General features: G+C 33.0%; 3 protein-coding genes across 6 annotated transcripts; 1 reads left to right on the top strand and 2 right to left on the bottom strand.

Moving 5' to 3' along the window:
* Nucleotides 1–211: 211 nt before the first annotated feature.
* Nucleotides 212–6683, bottom strand: LOC108227274 (V-type proton ATPase subunit H). The gene is made up of 11 exons (XM_017402335.2): nucleotides 6523–6683; nucleotides 6090–6215; nucleotides 4150–4252; nucleotides 3997–4069; nucleotides 3356–3421; nucleotides 3179–3260; nucleotides 1801–1962; nucleotides 1415–1540; nucleotides 1129–1254; nucleotides 743–922; nucleotides 212–667 (listed from the first exon to the last, which is right to left on the bottom strand). The coding sequence occupies exons 1-11, from the start codon at nucleotides 6556–6558 to the stop codon at nucleotides 419–421; spliced, it is 1329 nt and encodes a 442-aa protein (XP_017257824.1). The 5' UTR covers nucleotides 6559–6683; the 3' UTR covers nucleotides 212–418.
* Nucleotides 6684–11484: 4801 nt separating this feature from the next.
* Nucleotides 11485–16335, bottom strand: LOC108226913 (ABC transporter G family member 15). Of its 2 annotated transcripts, XM_017401917.2 has the most exons (10): nucleotides 16301–16335; nucleotides 15740–16023; nucleotides 15110–15189; nucleotides 14527–14988; nucleotides 14192–14314; nucleotides 13900–14031; nucleotides 12843–13127; nucleotides 12412–12684; nucleotides 12223–12330; nucleotides 11485–12043 (listed from the first exon to the last, which is right to left on the bottom strand). In XM_017401917.2, exons 1-10 carry the CDS (start codon nucleotides 16318–16320, stop codon nucleotides 11693–11695), a joined length of 2118 nt encoding a protein of 705 aa, XP_017257406.1. In that variant the 5' UTR covers nucleotides 16321–16335; the 3' UTR covers nucleotides 11485–11692. The 2 variants fall into 2 exon arrangements, with proteins under 2 accessions (XP_017257406.1, XP_017257401.1); XM_017401912.2 differs by lacking the exon at nucleotides 16301–16335 and having other exon boundaries at nucleotides 15740–16293.
* A 1745-nt stretch (nucleotides 16336–18080) lies between these two features.
* On the top strand, nucleotides 18081–21326 carry LOC108227060 (pentatricopeptide repeat-containing protein At3g21470). Of its 3 annotated transcripts, none has more exons than XM_017402074.2 (2): nucleotides 18081–20018; nucleotides 20279–21326. In XM_017402074.2, exon 1 carries the CDS (start codon nucleotides 18403–18405, stop codon nucleotides 20002–20004), a length of 1602 nt encoding a protein of 533 aa, XP_017257563.1. In that variant the 5' UTR covers nucleotides 18081–18402; the 3' UTR covers nucleotides 20005–20018; nucleotides 20279–21326. The 3 variants fall into 3 exon arrangements, with proteins under 3 accessions (XP_017257563.1, XP_017257555.1, XP_017257550.1); XM_017402066.2 differs by having other exon boundaries at nucleotides 20221–21326; XM_017402061.2 differs by having other exon boundaries at nucleotides 18082–20018; nucleotides 20431–21326.
* Nucleotides 21327–22531: the final 1205 nt, after the last annotated feature.

Here is a 22531-nt window from a genome sequence, read left to right as displayed (position 1 = left end):
ATTTTTAATTTAAAGAGTCACTAGAAATCCATTGAAACACCGTGAAACACATTCTTTATAAGCTTGTTTGAAGAAAAATGGGACAATAAGATGCTCTAAGAGTACCAGTCACTTCTACACTGAACATTAGAAATATGAAGTTTAAGCTAAATGAGCAAAGTATCTGCTACTCGTACTACTTTCAAACTGACCTGTGCAACACACCCAGAAAAGTGCTAAATGACAATCTTACATTTTGTAAAAATTGTTATAGCTGCAGTTGCCTGCAAAATATATCAGGCTAGCTACCATTCATAATACATACTTTATTGCATCAATACATAAGAATAGTTGTGACACAGCTATCACACAATCACCTCACCTTATTTAAACACAACATTATGGTGACTTTGAAGAACAATAGTACATACAAATTAACTTAAACCTGCAAAAAACTCGCATATTTGGCACCAAGGAAAAGCCTCTGAATGCATAGCAGTGCATTCTTAGTAACCTCTGCATTCTCATGATTCATCAATTTCATCACGCGGTCTTTTGCTTTCAGGTCAGTCACAATAACTCGACCAGCAGGATGGTATTGAATGAACTGGGAGAGATCAAAGCAAGCAACGGCAAGGGCTCTTGGATCGGCAGATGTGTCCAGAACTGTTATAAGGACCCGTAGGATCTATTGGCAAATACACAACATTAGCATCATTGTAAAAAAGATTCTAAAAGCACTAGTAAGTATTGACACTAATACCTGGAAATCATTCTCTTCGAAGTATGTAATGTTGTCACGCCAGAATATAGAATCTTTGTGCATTGGGGACCAGTCGAGATGACCAAGAAGGACTTCCTGCTTGTACTTCTCAAACGAACTCAATTTCTTAATGTTGTCTTTCAATCCATCTTCCAGTTGATTCAGAGCCTCCAACAGATCCTAAGCAAAAAAAGTATTATGAAAACATATATTGATGACAAGTTGTGCTAAAAGGATTTAACAATCAAATCTACCTCTCAGTCTAAGTGAAATTTGCTAAAAGTTCAAGGAGCTTTGTAGCCCTTGAGAATATAAAAAATTTAAAACCCATCATCTCTATCTTTTGACTTGTTCATAATATGTTTAGGAAATGAGAACATTTTTACCTCGTCGCTCAATGCTTGTGCTTTTAAACTCTGAACAACTTGAGGAAGTCCAAGGTCTACCAATTGAGCTCCAATAGTACCTTTGTTGAGCAAGTTCTTGAGTGTCAAAACAATTACGCGAATAACCTGAGCTTGAAGATATAACAGACATCACAAAGATGAGACTATAAGCAAAGGTAAACTGAGGCTGAAAATTTATCAGCTTTCTTCTGATATTTACAGCTATAATCACACCAGCAAAGTAAGACTACGATAAAGTGAACAAATAAGAAGACCAGAGGTATACCTTTTCTTTTTTGGAACTTTTAAGAACATCAATTAGTCGAGGAAGACTTCTAGAAGTAGCCAGGTACTCAATTGCAGGTTCATAGTATGACAAAAGCCAGACACAGAGACATGTTTCATACAGAAGCTGTTTCAAGGGAAAATGTCAATCATGGATTCTAAAAGGCAAATTTAGATACTGTTTTAACAGTTAAACAATACCGGTCAGATTATAATAAGCTAATACTAAAGTAGTTTGATTCAATATTCAAAAAATTCAAACCAGTTCTGTATTTAAACTGTAAATGAGATGAAAAGAGATGCCTAATTATGGGATGATATGACTACAGGGTACATATTTTGGTTATCAGGGGGAGCCAACAGAAGTAGTTGAAGGTACTGAGGTACCTGCATGGACTGTTGAGTAGAAGCAGGAACAATCAGAGGAACAAGTAGCTTCACACCATCTGCTTTAACGAAAGAAGATCTAACCACAGGCTCTTTAAGTAAGATTGTCAGACAGTTGATGGCTACAGGGATGCCACGAGTAGGGTGGGAAGGCTGCCTAAGCTGCATAATTAGCATAAAATCAGAAAATAGTCATGTAACCTAATTATTGCATACTACATAGTAGCAAGCAGTAGACAGTAAGGAACATGTCTAATTTAATGTAATTAAGCTTGAATCAAGTATACGAACCAGAAAAAGCTCAAAAATAAAACATCAACCTAGATCAACTAGAACTAATTCAAATTTCATAAAGAACGTGAACTGCCTTAAATGATGCTACATTACTATATATGACTAGAAGAAATTAGATAGAATTCCAACAAAATAGCAAACTGAATTCATAAAGGTCCTCTGTTTGAGTGTATGAAAACAAAATGATACACGTGGACAAACACCACCATCTTATTATTACATTTTACTTTATATTGTGTATACGGTGGGTACTACGGTATTAAGTTTTTCGTCTCTTTTTGTCTGCTTCTGGAGCATCTGGCTTACCGGTAATCTCCCATTCCTGCGTCAACAGAACTGTTTTGAAAGGAAATTGACCGGGCCTACTTTGAATTTTTTTTCTCTTTTGGATTATTTAGAATTCGGAACACATCAACACAGTAAACAATAATGTTAACACATATCGCTCCTTCATTAAAGGGACATAAATCAATGTAAATATCTTTAGAAGAAATATGCCCAAAGAAATACCATTACCAGTCACAACTGATACCCTGAACCCAACCATTACCACACATTCACATACCACATATCTCTACCACAAAACCAATTCAAGAACCTGCTAATTACCATTTCCCAGCTTTAATAAACCTGTTAATATCACAGCAGCACCAACCCAGTCCATAACTTCATTAAAGTATAACCTAAGGATGATTGAATTGATAACGGTAGATGTGCTGGTAAGAAAGCTAATTACTGTAGGCACTTACAGATGTTAAATTGTTAATATACTAAATTATATTTCTTTAGATTATATCTAAGCATATGACCATATATATATATATATAGACACGCACATTATCAGTAATCAATCTAATTCCCATGACTTCCAGATACGTAAGGTAGTAAACACATTAATAGGATGATTATTTAGATTAATCTGTATTCAAGTTTGTACTTATTTTAAATATTGCACATTAAACTAGTTTAAATACAGCAAATTTTAACCTGCAAAATTCAATAACCTAAGTTTAAAGTGCACAAGTATAAACAAAAGGTCAACAAAAATGTAAAAAGCAAGTCCTAAAGAGAGCTGTCTACAGACCTGGGCACAAATCCATTCAACCAGTCCTCTTAAAACATCATCAACATTCGTGTTGACAGCATCCTCCGATTTAGGTCTTGAGCTACAATTTGAACGCATGTTTTCAACGTGAAGTTAATTAGGTATAAAATATTCAGGAATTTACACTAGAAAAATGATGCTTCTTGTCCTGGGTACCTTACTACCAAGGAGAGTATCTTACAGCTTTTCTCTTGTATAAACCAATTTCCATTTTGAAGCAATCTGAAAGCTCAATAAGATTGTTAGCAAATAAACTGCTAATTTAAGAAAAATAAGCTGCACTAGAATATGAAGTCACCTAAGAGACGTGCCAACTCTCGAACAAAATTTACTAGGAAAAGATAATTTATTGTATTATAAGTAACATAGACAAACAAAATCCATACTAGGGGAGCTCACAAAAAAATGCAATGAAAACTTAATCATCTAAATATAGACATATACAATATTAATCTTCAACATCGTGTCTCAAAATATATGCTTCAGAATATAAGATCAGAGGTTCCATCGCCATATGCATATGAAATTGCAATGCTGGTCTTTCAATTTATATTATATCACAGAAGTAACATTACTAGCCACACCAGAATACTCTAGTTAACCACTAATATGTAAAAAAAAAATTGGGTAAATGAGGGCAGCAGCTCGTGTAAATTTATAACAAAAAGAAATATACAAGCAAGAAAGAAAGAACTCTCAATTATTTGACGTGTAGCAACTCAAAAAGGAGACAAGAAGATGAGCTGATTTATTAAGTGCATTTAATGTCAAAGAATTGGACTTCTGATCAACCTAACCTCAAGAAAGGCTCATAAGCATCTTCACTTGCAACAGACTTTTCATGGAATAATTTAGCTCTTTTAGGATTTCCTGCAAATAACGTGAATCTGAAGAGCTGGATTCAAACATCTATAATTTACAAAGCATAGCTTTTCCATTATCTTACTTACCAGATAACATTTCATCAACTAAAGCAAGAACATATTCTACTGTTTCTTCCTTAAATATATCACGTAAAATTGTGACAAACAAACGGACATAAGCTGGACCATCCTGCAAAAAAATTTACACTTGTTAACATTGTTAAATGTTTACTTTCGTTGCATATCCTAAACATCATCTTCAAAGATATACAGAATGAAAAAAAAAAAACAGTTGTTGTCAATGTTGACAGCAGGACATAGGTAGCCTCAAATGTTCGAATAATATGGTAAACAGATATGATGGAAGATAATGTCGGCGGTCAAGACCAATTGATCAATTGGCTAAAAGTGACAATGTGTAACTTTGTTGCTGAGACTCGTCTGGAAGTGCCCAGGATAGATACGTGTCCAGATGCCTTGTTTTGGCCTAAAACTTTACATGTTTTATGGACTAGTTACAGATAGGCTTAATGACCTTTTAGTCCTCGAAGTATGGGTGAATGTTCCGATGCGGCCTCGAAGTTTAAAAACGTACCTTTTGACCCTCAAAGTATCTTTGTCGTACCTTTTAACCCTTTTTAAAAATACCGGTATATAACGGGGTGGACAAAGTTGACATTTCACACGTGAGGGTTATAAAGGGCATTAAACATTAAGGGTTAAAAGGAACATCTAATGTATTTTAATGTATTCTTTAGGGGTTAAAAGGAACGAGATGTATACTTTAAGGGTTAAAAGGTACGCTCAAATTTTACCCCGAATATGAATTGTCAAGTTTATCCCCCGATTTATACCGGTATTTTTAAAAAGGGCTAAAAGGTACGACAAAGATACTTTGAGGGTCGAAAGATACGTTTTTAAATTTCGAGGCCGCATCGGAACATTCACCCATACTTCGAGGGCTAAAAGGTCATTAAGCCTTACAGATACCCTCTCTCTAGGGCCTAGGTATTACAATTCCAAGGAAATGATGTACAAAGTGGTTAAAATTGCGGCTACAGGATTAAGATGAACGATAGAAGTAATATTGAACATGCTAACAATCTTCGCCGAAACAAACATGACTTCAGGTTCAGGGTGTAAGATGAAAACCTGAATATGGGTCAAGTAGCTATGTGTCTTTTTTGTTTGAAAAATTCTGGAATTGCATCTCTACAAATAAAATTTGAATTTTAAAAAACCTCAAATCACTAGGCGTGATCATGAACCGCACAAGATAGTCTTGCCAGACCCTCCCTACAAGCTATCACTGCCAGCAAGGGCAAAATAATAGAGTGGTAGAGGGTTTCACTAGAGAATTCCTTGGCTATCTGCGAATATAGCATGAATGGCGACATGGTATCAATAAAAACTACGTTTTACAGGTTGTTGTTTGATATCACACTCTTACTTGCCCCGTTGCCTCTCTCCTTCCTTACCTCCCTCTCACTCTCCTGCCCATCCTCCCTCTCACCCCACCTATCTATCTATCTTTCTCTGGATCATTCTCATAAAGTTATTTTTTTAGTCAATAAAAAACTATTTTATTTAATTTATCTTTAGTTCACAAAGATATATAAAGTACACCAAATTCAACAGATAATATTTCAATCAAGTCCCTTGACAACTCCACGAAACTAATAATTATTGGTACAATCAACAGGTCTTCTCTAGCTTACTTAGGTTTTTATTTCCACTTTTTACTAAATTTCTTGGTTCCATTAATCATGTTTATTTAAAATCACATAAATAGTAAGACTAAGAACTGCAGCAATTATCAAACTATTCCCAAAAACTTCATGAAAGACATATTTAAAACACTATTGCATCAGAATCGAAGTTTCAGTACTTTAATTTTGACAATCTTGCTCTCGGATAAAAAGTATGCACACAAATTAGACAGCATAGAGAGCATCACCTCTTTGTAACATATATAATAATATAACTAACTGCTTACATTTTATTTGCACAAGAGAAACAAAACTTACACTGTCCAATAACTGTGCCTTCTCACTACTGGGCTTATTATCATAACGTCGTAACAGCTGAAGGCCAGTCCCCGATATCATCTTCGTCGTGGTGTACGTCTCCCATGGAATGTCCCTCTTCAGAACCTTCACAACCAAAAAAGTAGTAATTATAAGTTTACGATTAACTACATAATTTCAAGCGAAAAACAGAAATGCAACAAACTTTTCGAAAAATAAGAATATAATTGCCTTGAATCAATAACAGAAAACAAATAATTAGTGAAGTGTCTGACATTTTAAATCAAAATAACAGCGATTGGTGAAAGCACGAGACAATTCAAAGTTTATGAAATCAAATCGCCACAAATACAAAGAATTCGAGTGATTGGATCTGTGTAAACATAGACGAGATTCAGATCGATTGAATTAGGCGTACTAGAGGTGTGTGTACCTGGTCGGTAGTAAGCTCGGCTTGATCTGCAGGCATTGTTCGGATTCAATTTGTGGTTTTTTGATTGATTGATTCAGGAGATGCTAGTGTCTAGATAACATAACAAATCAAATAATGGTTTAGTTACCACAGCACAGCCAAGTTTGTGAATACAACCAAATGCCCCTTTTGTCTTATCAACCACAACTCTATAATGCTAAATTATTTTTTTTTTTTTTATTTTTGTTTAGTGAAAAAATAGTTTGAATTCTACTAGTGTTCTAAAGTCGGTCAAAAATAGGTGAATTTAGAAAAAAAAAATTAATTTTTTTTTAATTTAAAATTTAATTTCTAATAAAACAAAAGACATGGAAATGACAAATAACAAAAGTTGAAATTGTTTTTATTACCTTTCACTCTTTCAATACATGATTGCTAAATGCAGTAAAGATTTACTTTGTGCAGTAACCACAAATTACTCTAATATCCTTAGCTTTGTATTTTGTGTTCAGTAACTTTCCTCTTCCTGTTTAATGTTAGTTAATGCTTCTTGCGGATGATTTTCAGCATCAGACCAATCACAGCAGCACACCACCTGATAAATCCTATAATCACTTAATGTATTGATAATCGATAAAATAATATTTGTTACTCCCTATGTCCCATTTTAACTGATGTTTGACTTTTTAACACAGGTGTAAAAAAATAATATCTACACTCAATAAAAAATTTCAATTCTTATATCAAATAAAAGTTTAGACTCTAAACTTTTATTTGATATAAATTTTATAAAAAATAATCATGTTTAGATGTAATTTTTTTAACATATTAAAATACGTGTAAAAAAGTCAAAAGCAGTTAAAATGGGACGGAGGGAGGATAAATTAATGTTTGAGAAATATTTTTTTTTGAACGAAGAAAAATATTTTCTTAATAAACATAATAAAAGTATAAAATTTATAATTTGATAAGTTATAGATCTCAATCAATTGATAAAATATTTTTTTACTAATAATTTATAGATATGTATATTTAATTTATTATAAATTTTGTATATATTTTATAAAATTCATAACATTTTTACTTTTACTCGTCCTTAACAAAATTATAAATATATATGTATATAATATATATTATATTCTCATCTATTCTTTAAACTTTTATTTAGAAACTTAATTTTGTTTATTTATACATGAGACATGAAAATTTAATATAAAATAATATCAAAAAAAGTAAAAAAGAAACAAATATATGGGTTCTTGCTTGCTGTAAATTATACAAATTCTTGCGGAGCTCCAAAACACGAAAAAAAAAAAAAAGGAAAACAAGTTAACTTGTTCCAATTTTCCCTCTATCGAATTTTAATATCAGAAATTCAGAATAGCGAATATAGTCGGGTCAGGTTCACTTTTTAGCCTTTTCCATTAACGCTAAAAAAAAAAATTGACTCAGTTGTTACACAAAATATTTTCAATTTTCCAGGAAAAGAATAGTATATTTGTTTATTAAAACAATTTTAAAAATTAATAATACGAATATTGAATCATAAATATACGTAAAATGTCAAGTAACTACGTCATAGATCAAATTGAACTGAAACTATTTATACTCGTACATGCTCAAAATTACTCTTATCTTGTTTTCATCAATATATTTTACAAAGATTAAATTCACCAACGAAGCACGGGGCAGGTATATTATAATTAAAATTTTAATATTATTTATTAGTATTTTAATGTTAATGAATTAAATTTGAATTAAATTATATTAACCAAATGATTATATTTTCGCACGAAAATTTAGTTTTTACAATTTAGTATCTATTTATATATATTTTTCTATTATTAATATGTAATAATTTATTATTCAATTAATTTTAAATCAGATTTTCTGTATTTCGTATATCCTCCTACGTATGAAAAGAGATATTTATCGCGTAACAGATAAGATATAGAAAGGATTACGTAGTGATTCGTGTTTTTATTGTAGATATACATACAATTAATAACTAATTCAAAACAAAATTAGTTATTATTATCAACCAAGAATTAAATAAAAAAATAAAATAGAGAAGCTTATTAAAAAAATGAACTTGTGTATGTCAATAATTTGATTGTATAAATATATACTTTTAATTATTGATGAAAAGTAAAATAAATAATAGAAATAAGCATTTATAGCTTCTTATATACAGAGATGCAATCATCAAAATAAATTATACACAGGAGTACGTGTTTTTATACCAAATATACGGAGTACGTTATTCATCAGCAGTCAATCTCATTTAATGTGTCACTGATAACATTCAATCTAGTTTATTGGGTCGCTAAGTACCACGTAGAAAAAGGAGGGTTAAAAAAGTAACTACTGATTACTGCACAAAGTAATCTTTTACTGCATTTAGCAACACCCTTTCAATATTAGCCCCTAACTCTAATTACAAAAATCTGCAATATAAAAATTTATATTCGATACTTTTTAAAATTTGAAAATTGAATTTGATAAATAATATGTATTACTTTTATATAACAATCACTATAATATGATATAAATGATTTTCATTATAAAATTAGCTAATTTTAATCAGATTTGAGTCAAAGTGACAGAATATTTGGGATTGAAAATTTTTGAGTCTTGTACGAAAAATTGAAAACAAATGTTATCATTTATGTGAAAGGTAGGTAGGAAGTAAAGCGATGATGATAAAATTATAACTATTCGATCGAATAATCTATAAAAAAAATTAAGAAGGATTATGACATTAAGGAGCATGTCATTACATTATGATTATACATTAAGGTATGTATTTCACTTATCTTTTGGATTCGAATATTAAACATACATGAATTTGAAGTAGCCCAAACTAGTGCAAGACCTATTTTCAAATTGATCGTAGTGAGTGTCTTGCAAGTTGCAAGTAGCTCAAACTCAAACTCGTATATCGTGATTCGTCTTGATAACATATACGAGGATAATATATACAAAGTCAAACTCAAACTGCTTCTCTGCATATTTATATTTACGAGTCGAGTCACGAGACTCGATTACGAATATTCCACTTCAAACTAAACTCATTTAAATAGATATTACAATTCTTAATCAATATTATATAATAAAAGATTGCATTCATATCATGAAACAATAACATAAGATAATCGAGTATCATATAATAAGTACTAGCACTATCATCTATGCTGATATCAAAATAAAACACAATTATCCATTCTCCTCTCTCTATTAAAAGACACCATCAATGATTGTATTTGTATCTAGCATATATGTATTACATATAAAAGACCAAATATCTTAATTATTACGAAAACGAGTTACATGGATTGTCTTGTTAAACTCGAATCGCGAAATTCGCGAGTATACTCCACTCAACTCTTGTTAATATGGAGAGTTTCGCAATTACACTCGACTCGTATTATAAACATAAAAATTTCTACGGTCCCAGACTTCGAGATCGCAATAAATCTTGACAGTTTAGTTAACAAAGGGACGATAAATAAAATTAGTGATATTGTTTATTTTCTTTATAACAATTAGAACCGTCACTATTGGCAAGTCAGAGTAATATGGAAAAAACGCCAACACTAAGTTTATCAAATTTCAATATTTTAATAACAATAAATCTTGGCGTACATACTAATTCACTACTAACTGACTATTAGGATAAACACGTGACCCACTTTCTCACTTATTTCACATTCAGTTATCATTTTTCCTCTATTTTAATAACTTCTTGTTATTAGTGTCAGCCAAATTTTCACTTTCAACTTCATCTAAAAAAATTCGCCTATAAATTTTTGACTTTACAAAATATTTATCGACGGTAATATAATTATATTTTAGTATATAATATATAATTTATGTAAAATTATATTTTGTCTTTCATGATTAAATATTAAATTTATCTTGTATCGTGTGTCAAAAATTATTTTCAAAATTTAATATTATTTAACTAGAAAAATATATGTACGCTTTTATTAATAAAAAAATCTGATAAATAAATTACTTAAATAGTGAAAGAAGGAAAAATTAGCTACAGGCCTATGCTTTTATGTGTTTTATGTGTATCATTCAGTGTCTTTTTTCGTGTACAACTATGTAGTGAAAAACAATCATCTTAATTATCGTATATTTTAAATAAGATGTTATATATCATATTTTTATATGATATGATAAATTTATTGTGTTTTAGTTATTTTTTTTCTTACTATTTAAGTAATTTATTTATCAGATTTTTTTATTAATAAAAACGTACATGTATTTTTCTAGTTAAATAATATTAAATTTTAAAAATAATTTTTGACACGTGATACAAGATAAATTTAATATGTAATCATGAAATACAAAATATAATTTTATATAAGTATATATTATATACTGAAATATAATTATATTACGGCCCATAAATATCTTGTAAAGTCAAAATTTAGGTAATATTTTTTTGTTGCCAAAAAGCGATTCGATTTTATTAAAACCGCAAGTTATCCAACATTACATAAAGAAATTCGGGGTGTACATCTTCCACTCTCCAAACACGGTCAGCAACTGAACAGGTATATCTCGCTAAGAAGTGAGCTACCTTGTTCGCAGATCGTTTAACAAATTTAAAACGAATGTTTTTGTTGCTTAAGCATGCAAGTATGTCACGGCTTTCTTGTTTTTAGATGAAGTTGAAAGTGAAAATTTGGCTGAAACTGAAAACAGGGAGTTATTAAAATACAGGAAAAAAAAACGATCTTCCTAATGTGTGCCCAAGGGCACACAATAATCACTAAATTCTATAAAAATGGCCTATTCTGATTGGTGGAGTTGATGTGAATGACTATTGTGTGCCCTTGGGCACACCATAAAAAATCCAAAAAAAAATGATAACAGAGTGCGAAACAAGTGAGAAAGTGGGCCATGTGTTTACCCTAAAAACCATGTGTTTACCCTAGAAACTAGGTAGTGAGTTAGCAGTGGATTAGTATGTACGCCAAGTTTTATTGTTATATAAATACAAAGTATGCATTTAGTGTTCAAGCTACAAGAAGTTTGATCATACTCTTTGTGGAATGCTGCAACAACATTAAAGCAACTCCACAAAACAACAGAAGATCAATGTTTATCAACAAGCAATAACACTCTGCCCTTTTAAATACTACAGGAAAAGGGACTCATTTGAGCAGCTTAGAACTAGCTAAGGAGAATTACGTCCTTCTTGAGACGACAGGGAATTAAGATTAGAGTACCTCCTGGATAGAAGGGATGGTTTTCTTATGAATGAAGGCCTTTTGTTAAGGTTGTGCAGAGTTCTTTTTACGTAAAGAGACCGGAAATAGGGGGCAGCTCTTTCATTTGCTTTCAAAATAATAAAGAAGAGTAGTCTGTAAGCCACGAGAATGCAATATACTGCACATAAGTCCCACCATTTTGAATGATCAAGTGACAAGCCATACGTTTTTGTAATGACATCTTCACCGGATATTTTTGGATCCCCGGGTATTAGAGGATCAAACATGAGCCCGATCATGTCATTCTTGTATGATCCCTGCATATAGATAACAATGAAGTAGTTGATAATTTAGAATCTCTTTGTAATATCACTCGTCGATAAATTAGTTATGATCCTTGTTTCAGGAGACTGACATTTGCAGTGCTTAAATCATAAACCAGGACTTTATAATATTATTGATGACAAAAATGAGACTGTGCATTTGTGCATTGTACCTGTAATGACCATGATCCATAACTTATATACGAAACTGGGTACCGCCAGATAACCTTTGGAAGGTCAGGAAGCAAGCGAAAGAATCCAGAGGTCATCATCATGATTCCCTGCATATGAAGTCGTAAATTAGTGACAAGTGGCAACACACATAAAAAAGAGGAAAGAAATTGAGTGTGGTTTTTTTTTACCAATACTCCAGCTCCTGTTATGATTCCCATCAAGAAGTTGGGAACTAATGATGCTATTATCATCATGCAGCTCTCTACGACAGCAATACAGCCAAAGAGATTTAGGCAAAAGTATGCGTAATGGGATACTCCATGCCCAAATTTCACCATGTAGTAAGTCATTGTCCCACTAACAAAAGAAACTGCAACCAAAAATGGGAAGGCGGAGAGGAAGTTTGACAGTATAAAAACAGCAATTCCATAGTAGCCGTTTAGCCTTTCTTTATAGAAGACCTGTTGGAGAAATATATACAAACAATAAGATCAGAAGAACTATAAACTACTACAATTTCTATGTTTTGAAGCGTCAAATATGCAAGAACTTTAATATAACAAGCTTTATCCATAAACATGTTACAAACTACAAGTGACTAAGTATGAAGTACTTTTACCTTCATTTCTTCAATAAAAGATGGGAAGCCTCCGATGGACATGAAAGTCATAAAACCTGTGATGAAGCCACCACAAGCTCCACGAGCCAGTATTGCAGTGTAACCAGTGCCAACATCATAGTATATAGTGCCAACGCATAATGATACGACTATGTATATAACTATTCTTGACCAGTAATATCCTACATCTCTATTCATGTTCACAAAAGATCTTTTTGTCAGTGTCCTGAGTTGCTTCCACCATCCCGCTTGACTTCCACTCAGCAACTCGATCTCCATACCTTGCTGCAGAGATGAGCTATATAAGATATCATAATTTGTAAAGACATCAGAGTGTCTTCTATCTTTAAAAATGATTGAAATAAATTCAAAAACTCGTCAAATTAGTCTATGACAAAAAACAACCATAAAGCAAACTCCTCTTACAAAACATTCATCTGAGTAGAAAAGGTCTATACTGTGTTTCTTGAAGTTCAGATTCTATACCTGTCCACTTCCTAAAACAACTCCAAAGATTTTCATAACCTTTTATTTTAAAAGTCAGTCGCCTCACTTGTCTTCTGTTGTCTGAGTTGCAAAGGCTAACTTCTACTTTTGAGATACACATCTAAATCAAGTGTTTCTGTTATATTTACAATAAATTTTAAATAGTAACAAATTTCTAAGCAAGCTATACGTAAAAAATTTTGAGTCCTGATCATCCACATTACACAAACTCTGATGATCTAGTTTTCAAGTGTATTATAGTATCAGAAATCAGGCTGTACTCAAGCTTTCCGTTGATTACTAATCACTTATAAGCATGTGATATACAATTGAGGTAATTATTAGGTGGAAAAAATGGCTGTAATATTTTAAGTTACAAGGCAATTGTTTGTTATATGAATTTTTTGGTATAAAGCAGCTAACATTTGTTGGACAATCCTTTCGAACTAGCAGATACTACATGTGGACGTTGTGATGTCATCCCAAAACCAAGATTGAGATATTTAGGCGAGAGAAGGAGGTGAAATAAATTTAGAATCACAGTTAAAGAGATTAAGATTGAAATTCTTACGTAGTTCTTAAATTCGATGATCTTTTCTCTGGTCTTTGCACTGTACTCAGATCTTTTGTAGTTCTTCACAAGTGATGCTTTTATATCTGCTGTTGCCATATTCATCAGAGGATCTACTATGTTCTCCGTCTCCTATAATGACAAAGGTAACCGTAAGGTTATTCATGTTGTAAGGTGCATAACAAAATGTTGCAGAATAATTTTCGAACATATCCAACTTTTGGCCCTTCCAAAGAAGATATGCTGTCTCTAAGAAGATAAAAAATTTATAGTGCCACTGCTGCATACATACCTGAATTCTCTGTGATCCCTTAAGTGTGGCCGTTACAACATCAAAGTCTGAATTTATGCAGCGTAGAAAGTGATCAGAAGGATTTCTTCTCCTGGGACATGGAAATCCGGCATCCTCAAAGAACTGAAAAGAACAATACTAACTAAATCAAAGAAATTTCAGTTCACCTTTTCTTTTGTATTGTTTAGCTAATTACGATTCACATTTTACAAATATTATAGATATAGACTAGGTCGGGGACAGGCTCAAACAGTGATTATGTAAAGGCTGAATAAAAGAATATCTATAAATATACTTATTTACTAAAAATGAAATTGATAAGAATATTAATATACCTTGACAGCCATCTTTGCTTCACCAAAATAACAAACCTCACCAGAAGATAATAAAAACAGATCATCAAACAGTGCAAAAACTTCACTACTAGGCTGATGAATTGAAGAGATTACAGTTCTTCCATCACGAGCAACACTTTTAAGAGCTTGAACCACAAAGAAGGCAGAGGCACTATCAAGGCCACTAGTTGGCTCATCAAGAAATAAGATCTGTGGCCTAACCAGGATTTCAAGAGCAATGCTTACTCTTTTCTTTTCTCCACCACTTACACCTCTTAACTGCCAGTTTCCTATAAGCGTATCAGCACAATCCTCGAGTCCCAACTCCAAAATTGTCCCCTCTATAATCCCATTAACCTCTTGTTTAGTCATTGTAGGGGGTAGTCTCAAGTGTGCTGAGTATGTGATGGTTTCTCTAACTGTAAGAGTACCCAATAAAACATCCTCTTGTGTAACATATGCCTAAAAACACAACCAGCTATACATCAGAATTACAGATTCCAGATTAAGAACGAAACAAATCTCTGATTTTAAGTAACTTCCAACGAACCGAAATGATCAGAAAGAATTCAAGGGCACTTACAACAACTCCAAAGTCTCTTCTCCTCTTGGCACCATTGACATATATCTGTCCAGTCATGATAGTATTGTTTGACAGTCTACCTGTAGCAAAACTCAGCAAAATTTAACTTGTCAAATTATCCTCTAAAAAGAACAATTAGTTCAGATCAAATACCACAATAGATATAGCAGAAAACTGTTTTTGAGTTAAGTTACTCAATCTTTTGTATGTAGTCATAAAAATAATTAGGCTTCAAATTGATGGTGTTCATACCTCATTCTATATTCTGTCAACAATTCAACAAAGTGTGGGAATAAAATCAGCTACGAGGAAAGATAAACTACAAAATTGCTAGCTACACTGTTAGAATTCTATGTCGCTACATTGATCAGTTATGAGGAGGAAAGGGGAGCTTCCAATTAGCAATGAGAAATAGGTTATCACAAATGCTGAAACAGACTTGCATTATTACCTTAACTAAAATCATTCATGTTCATCTTTTTTTACACTCTCTTAGCATATGTTAAACATGAATAGTCTCATGTGATCTACTAATCTTGTATAGCGAAAGGGTAATCCAAACGAGTAAGCTCTTACGCACAATCATATAGCAGATACTAATATTGAGATAAGCAGGGAGCTAAGTGAGACCTGCTAAGGTATCAAGAAGGGTGGATTTGCCAGAGCCAGAAGGACCCATAATAGCCATGATTCTTCCAGGCTCAGCATAACCATTAAGGCACTGCAGCAGCCTTTTGCTCTCTCCATTACTCCCGAAGTTCGGAACCACCACATTCAGATCTTCCCAAACCAAATAGGCTCCTCCTTCGTCATTTGCAGGCGCACCATGCTCAACGTCTGCACCACCACCTCTACTACCACTACTCACCTCTAGTTCCAAACTCTCCATTAGGCCCAAAAGCAAAGACTGACAACTAGGTGCATATAAAGAAATGCACATGATAATGAAAGAAATAAACAAGGGGAGATTAATGTGGAGACAGAGACCTCTAACAGTCTATGCATCTTGTAATAAATATGTAACGGTAATTTAATTTCATTTACATTTCACTGGAATATTTACTATATGCTCTGCAAAACTCGATAAAATTTTGGATTCAAAACACGCTAAATTTGCATTCATTTCCACTTGCTTTCGTCCTTATTAAAAACTCGAAGCACAATAAATCAAAATGCAACTACTTCACTTACCCCCTTGCTTTCCTCCCCATTTAAAACTCGGAAACATGATGCTAGAAATCTTCGGAATGTGCACGGTGTGACTACTGGCTGCTACAAGTGTTGATAAGTGTGATAAGAGTGTCAGCTGGATATTGTGAGATTAGATTGGTTGAGAGCATAAATGCGGGGGAATTTAGTTTTGGTCCCTCACCATTAAAATTTATGGTTGCATTAATATGTACAATATTTAAAAATATATCTACCTTTTTTTTTTTTTTTGTCACAAGATACTTTCTCGTATAACGAATTGTATCCGAATACAAAAGCTGCTGCCAGGAGTTCCTTTCGTTCAAGAAAGTTTACCATCTAACCCTCGGACATGCAAAGATGACCGGGGACGCTTAGACAATAAAGCTTTAATGTTCGATAAGAAAACACCACACGAGGTTCAACTTTCCTTCTTTTTTCCATCGAGTATCCTGAAAAATACCAACAAAATAAAAGAACACAATAAGTTCATAAAAATAATCGAATTATCTAAAAACGACAAAGGAAAAAGTCAACAAACTCAATATTAGAATATAATATAATTTTTGAAGAATAACGAAAGTAAAATAAAACTTAAGTAAAACAAAACATTAAAAAATCTACACCAAAGAGATAATGAGATCTCTTTGGTTAGATACCTAAACAAATAATACAAAATAATTAAATATAAATTTCATCAGAAAATAGCTAAATGTTATCTCAATCAATATTTAAAATATTAAAAAAATAATTGAAAATTGAAAAACATAGCTAAAATATATCTACTCAAATATAAGACAAAATCTTGTCAAGAAAATAAAATATGAATCTTATCATAATATAACTAACTGATATCTCAATAAATATTTAATATAAAAATAATAAGAAATAAATAAAATTGAAAACAAACGTATCACGATTTTAGCTAATTATTATTATCAGCATAATGTAAATTTGGTATACACCAATTAAACAATCAACCATTAATGGCGCAATAATACCTAATTAAGGCACAATAAAGCCATCCTTTATGGCCCCCATGAATAATTAAATTCAGGTACAATAATCAACAATAAAGACTATCAATTAATCTTGTAATGAAGACAAAAAAATTCAAATTATAACACGTAGAAAAAAGTCAAATTTCAAATATAAATGAAGTTAAAAAAAGTCAACTTAGCAATCAAAAATGACTAAAATTAAGATCTCTGATTACTCCTATATCCTAAATTACAAAGGTAAAGATATAATCAAGCAATAAAACTAGTCAATTAAATTACACCACTCGCACTAATTAAGTCATCACCTCCACCACCACCACCACCACCGTCCAAAAATCGCAAACAATCACCATAGATACTAACGAAAATTAAGAATCGAAAAAGAAGAAACAGACCATATAATAAGATACAAAACAATCTATACAAAAATAGATTTAAGCACACAATTATACCTGATCGTGAAAAAAAATATGAATCACATCACAAATAATATATATAATCATATAATCATAATCATGTGGTTTATGTTATGAAAAGATCACACCTGTTTTTCATTTTCCTTCTTCTTTGAATCGCATCAGAGTGGCATGATCCTTTGCTAGAGTTGAATACAAATATTTATGTTTGATGATTCAAGACAAATACGGAACGGAAGCATCACACATTTGTGAAAGCTACAAGAACAAGAAATTGCGTGGAGACGAAAGAAAAACTACAAAGCGTAAAGTATTTATACTATTAGATCAAAGAAAAACAAGAAACGAACTTGCCTTTATAATTTTCGAACAAGAGCCATCGAAGCACCAATTCAAGATGATCGGAAGTGTGTGTAATATGAGTGAATGAAAATGTGAAAATATAAACGAGGATTATACCAGAATGGAAGTTAGTAATGCTCAATACTCAATAGTCAATGCCTCCACCTCGTTTGAATTCTACCATAAGCATTCACAAGCTCTAGCATGCGCAACCTCCCCGTCGAGGAGAGCTTTTTATTTTCATTTTTACTACTGACCTTATCTTATAAAAAAAATATATCTACCTTGCCGAGCGAAATAATACATATATTTTGTTTTACTCTTGCATGAAAAAACATACACGTAGATGTCATCTACAAACTCAAATAACAGACAGGTAACATGGGTTTCTCCAGAAAACATAGAATCATCAAACTGGTCTTTTACAATTAAAAATTTCATAGCTCAAGGGGCACCCAAACAAGCCCTTAAATTTTACGCCAATGTTAGAACTAACCATAGTGTTATAATTGGTGTAGTCCCATTACTTCTCAAAGCTTGCACTTCCCTTTCGATGGTTTTTTATGGCAGAGTTATACATTCAGAATCACTGAAGAGTGGGGCATTATCTGATGTAATGGTGGGGACTTCATTGATTAGTATGTATGGGAAATGTGGGTGTATTTTAGATGCACGTAAGGTGTTTGATTGTATGACTGAGAGAAATGTTGTGTCGTGGAATGCTATGATTGGTGGGTATATGAAGAATGGTGACGCTGAATCTGCTTCCGTTTTGTTTAAGGAAATGCCGGCAAGAACGGAGGTTTCTTGGATTGAAATGATTGAAGGGTATGCGCGGAAAGGGGATATGGTTAGTGCTAGGTACTTGTTTGATCAGGTTCCGTTAGAGGTTAAGAATGTGGTGACTTGGACTGTTATGGTTGATGGGTATGCTAGTAATGGAGACATGGCGGGTGCTAGGGAAGTATTCGAGGCAATGCCATGGAGGAATGTTTTCGTTTGGTCGTCTATGATTTGTGGGTATTTCAAGAAGGGTGATGTGCTGGAGGCTGAGAACGTTTTTAATTTAATTCCGGTTAGAAATCTGGTACATTGGAATTCGTTAATTTCTGGATATGCCCAAAATGGCCATTGTCGAAAAGCTTTGGATGCATTTACGAAGATGCAAGTAGATGGATTCAAGCCGGATGAAGTTACATTGGTTAGCATTTTATCGGTTTGTGGTCAGTTAGGTTTGTTAGATAAGGGTAAGGAAGTACATGAAATAATAAGATGTCAAGGAATTAAACATAATCAATTTATTCTGAACGGGTTAGTGGACATGTATGCAAAGTGTGGGGATATAACTAGTGCAAGATTACTTTTTGAAAGCATGGTACACAGAAATAATGCATGTTGGAATTCGATGATATCAGGTTTGGCAATTCATGGACAGTGCAAGGAGGCTATTGACTTCTTTGGCAGAATGGAACAATCTGACGAGAAGCCCAATAGTATAAGTTTTCTATCTGTTTTATCTGCCTGTGCACATGGGGGATATGTGGAAAAAGGTTTAGAGTTTTTCTCCAAGTTGAGGAAATATGAAATAGCAGCCAGCATCAAGCACTATGGTTGTTTGATAGATCTTCTGGGTCGGGCGGGAAAACTGAAAGAGGCTTATGATTTGATCAGGGAGATGCCAATGAGACCAAATGATACAGTTTGGGGTGCTCTGCTAGGAGCATGCCGTATTCACTCAGACATGGACATGGCAGATCGTATTCTGGAAGAGGTTCGCAGTTCAGATTCTGATTTATGCTCAAGTGATGATTCACATTATGTGCTCTTCTCAAATATATTTGCAGCTTCTGAAAGATGGGAGAATGCAGAAAGGATGAGGATAGTCATATCAAGAAAAGGAATTCAAAAGACACCTGGAAGCAGTTCAGTTATGCTCGAGCACCTTTAAGCCACGTTGTTCAGGTTAGCTGCATGCACTCCATTCTAAAATGGTTTTCCTTAAGCTGTTTCATAATTTTAATTATGGCAACCAGATTATCATCAAACCTGTTTAGTAAAATTTGTCTAGGTAAATGTAGGGCATGCCATGAGTTGCAATTACCACTGAAGACTATGATCAAGATATACTTTAATCTAATGCCTGTTTAAATTTTTTATGGTTTAGTGATTGTTTGGACCAACATATAGTTGCGATTCCATTAATTTGAAGAATCTTTTAACAGTAAAGCATGAATCATAAGTGACATCTTCTCCACCAAATGTATGATCAGCTACTACATGAGTTTCCCTTGCTAGAGCATGGGCAACTGCATTTGCAGACGGTCTTACAAAAACAATAATAACATTGTTCAACTCAGCCATAAGTAATTTGCAGGCCTGGAGATATCACCAAAGTATGAAGACATGGCTAGGGGACTTCTAATTGCTTTCAAAGCTACAAGACAGTCTGTTTCAACGACCACTTTTCCCCGTGATTTTTGTTTAATAAAACTCAAGGCCTCTTTATACCAGTTGCTTCTGCCTCATCGGGTGCAATTCTTCCCATTCGACAAAAATTCTTAGCCTCAATCAGTCCTTCATACTCATCACGAGCCACACAGCTGAAACTTGAGACTTGAGATCTGCGCAAAATCTGTCCTTGACCTATATTGCTTTTGCACCATCTTACTAAACCTTTTTACTTGAGATCCACATTATTATGTTGTTCTGTTAACTATACATTTGTGCCTAATACGTTGTGTTCTCGCAACTAACATCAATGTGAACCAGCTATGAAAGACCTGCTATCTGAAGTTGCTGTAAGACTATTGCTTTTAGTCATTACAGGTGGTCCATTAGCTTTCTGAACCATTGGCATGGACTATTTCCTCTGTTAAAATTGCCAGCTCCAAACCAGGTCCATCTCCCCCGCCACTCTCATATGCACTTTGGCTGGAATGGTAATCTTGCTCAGGTCGACTCCCAGTATCCTTGCTTCTATTCTGCCGTAGTTGCTAGATCATGTGTTGCAAAACTTGATAGCTGTGAGGTAAAATATTTCTACTAAAGAAAAGCTTTTGTCACTTGGATACTACTGCGGCTGCAGTACATGAGATTTTGGAAGCCACAAATTAGCAAGTTCAGCAAGCTAGAACCAACCTGTAATTGCTGCTGATTATTCTAAATGTAAATGTATCCATTGCTAGATGTATAGTTTGATGTTAACAGCTTTTGTGTTTTATAATATGTGTGTGTGTAATTGTATTGAGAATAAGAAAGATATTTCTGATATTCAAGCAGAAGTAAATAACGTGTTGCTTGCTGAAGACAGAAAACAATATAAAGCTGGGATATTCAAGCCTATACAGGCATTAAACATTGTGTTTGGACTTAATTCTGTATTTTTCTATGTCTTTACTCTTTAGTAGTCTGGCTTATTGACTTTGGTAGATAACTATAGCCTATACTCGTGCTGTAACAAACTTTAAGTTCAGTTAGTTGTAATGTCATTTTTCCATTTCCCTTTCTTCATGCTTCCTCTCTATGCATATCTTCAATAGTTAAACTTATCAAATTGTTATCATTTTTTACAAATTTTTTGCTCCTAGTTTTACATCCATCAACTCCCCAAAATATTATGCATAGTTGTTCAGCATTCAGTTTGTCGCTGCCTTCATCCAACTCTAATGGCTACCTCCTAATATTCCATACACATTGAACCATTTTCGACTTTACGATGAAGAATGTGCGTTTATTATATAAGCAGGAGTTGACTTAAAATTAGAAGTTATTAAGAAATGCTTTTTCCACCAACTTATTTTTTGTTAATATTTTTTAATAAGAATTAATTTCATCACTCAAATACCTGATCTATCAATTTACTATTACTATTATATTTCTACTAAGTCATAATTCATCTATAATACAAAATTATTCAAAGAAATAATTTAAAATACGTACTTATGCTTTCAAAAGAAAAAATACATACTTATAATAATAATCAAAGATATTGTTTTAATATTAATAGCACAATCATTTCAGTTGCATGTAAATACATAAATGTATAAAATCATTATCTACTATATATGCAGAGATTTTTTGGTGCAGTGAGATAGTGGTGCTCTAGACGACGTTCGTCTTGTTCGCCTTACTCAGTGATCCTCAGCCTTCGTATTAATGATCTTCAGCTTCGTCTTGATGGTCTTCTCAAGGATTTTGGATAGTATGGTTTTTTTTTGACAAATATGGCTTATAGCCTTACAAATGAGTATCTGTTCTAACATATTCTCGAGGTGAGCCAGAGTCGAACCCAGGACCTGGGACGACAGAGGATAAGCTCTTAACCACTGAGCTATCCAACCGTGCTCTTGGATAGTATGGTTTAAGTGTGATATTTTCAAAAAATTATTTATATTTTTTAATTTTTGATTTTTCAACTTACTTTTTAGCTAAAAATTTTTTATGATTGAATTTGCTTGTATTCGAAATAAAGATCG

Source organism: Daucus carota, chromosome 1 (genome assembly GCF_001625215.2).
Source record: "Daucus carota subsp. sativus chromosome 1, DH1 v3.0, whole genome shotgun sequence".
In the NCBI taxonomy this organism is placed as follows: domain Eukaryota; kingdom Viridiplantae; phylum Streptophyta; class Magnoliopsida; order Apiales; family Apiaceae; genus Daucus; species Daucus carota.
Note: the sequence above shows the minus strand (reverse complement) of the source record. Positions and strands in the feature narration are given on the sequence as shown.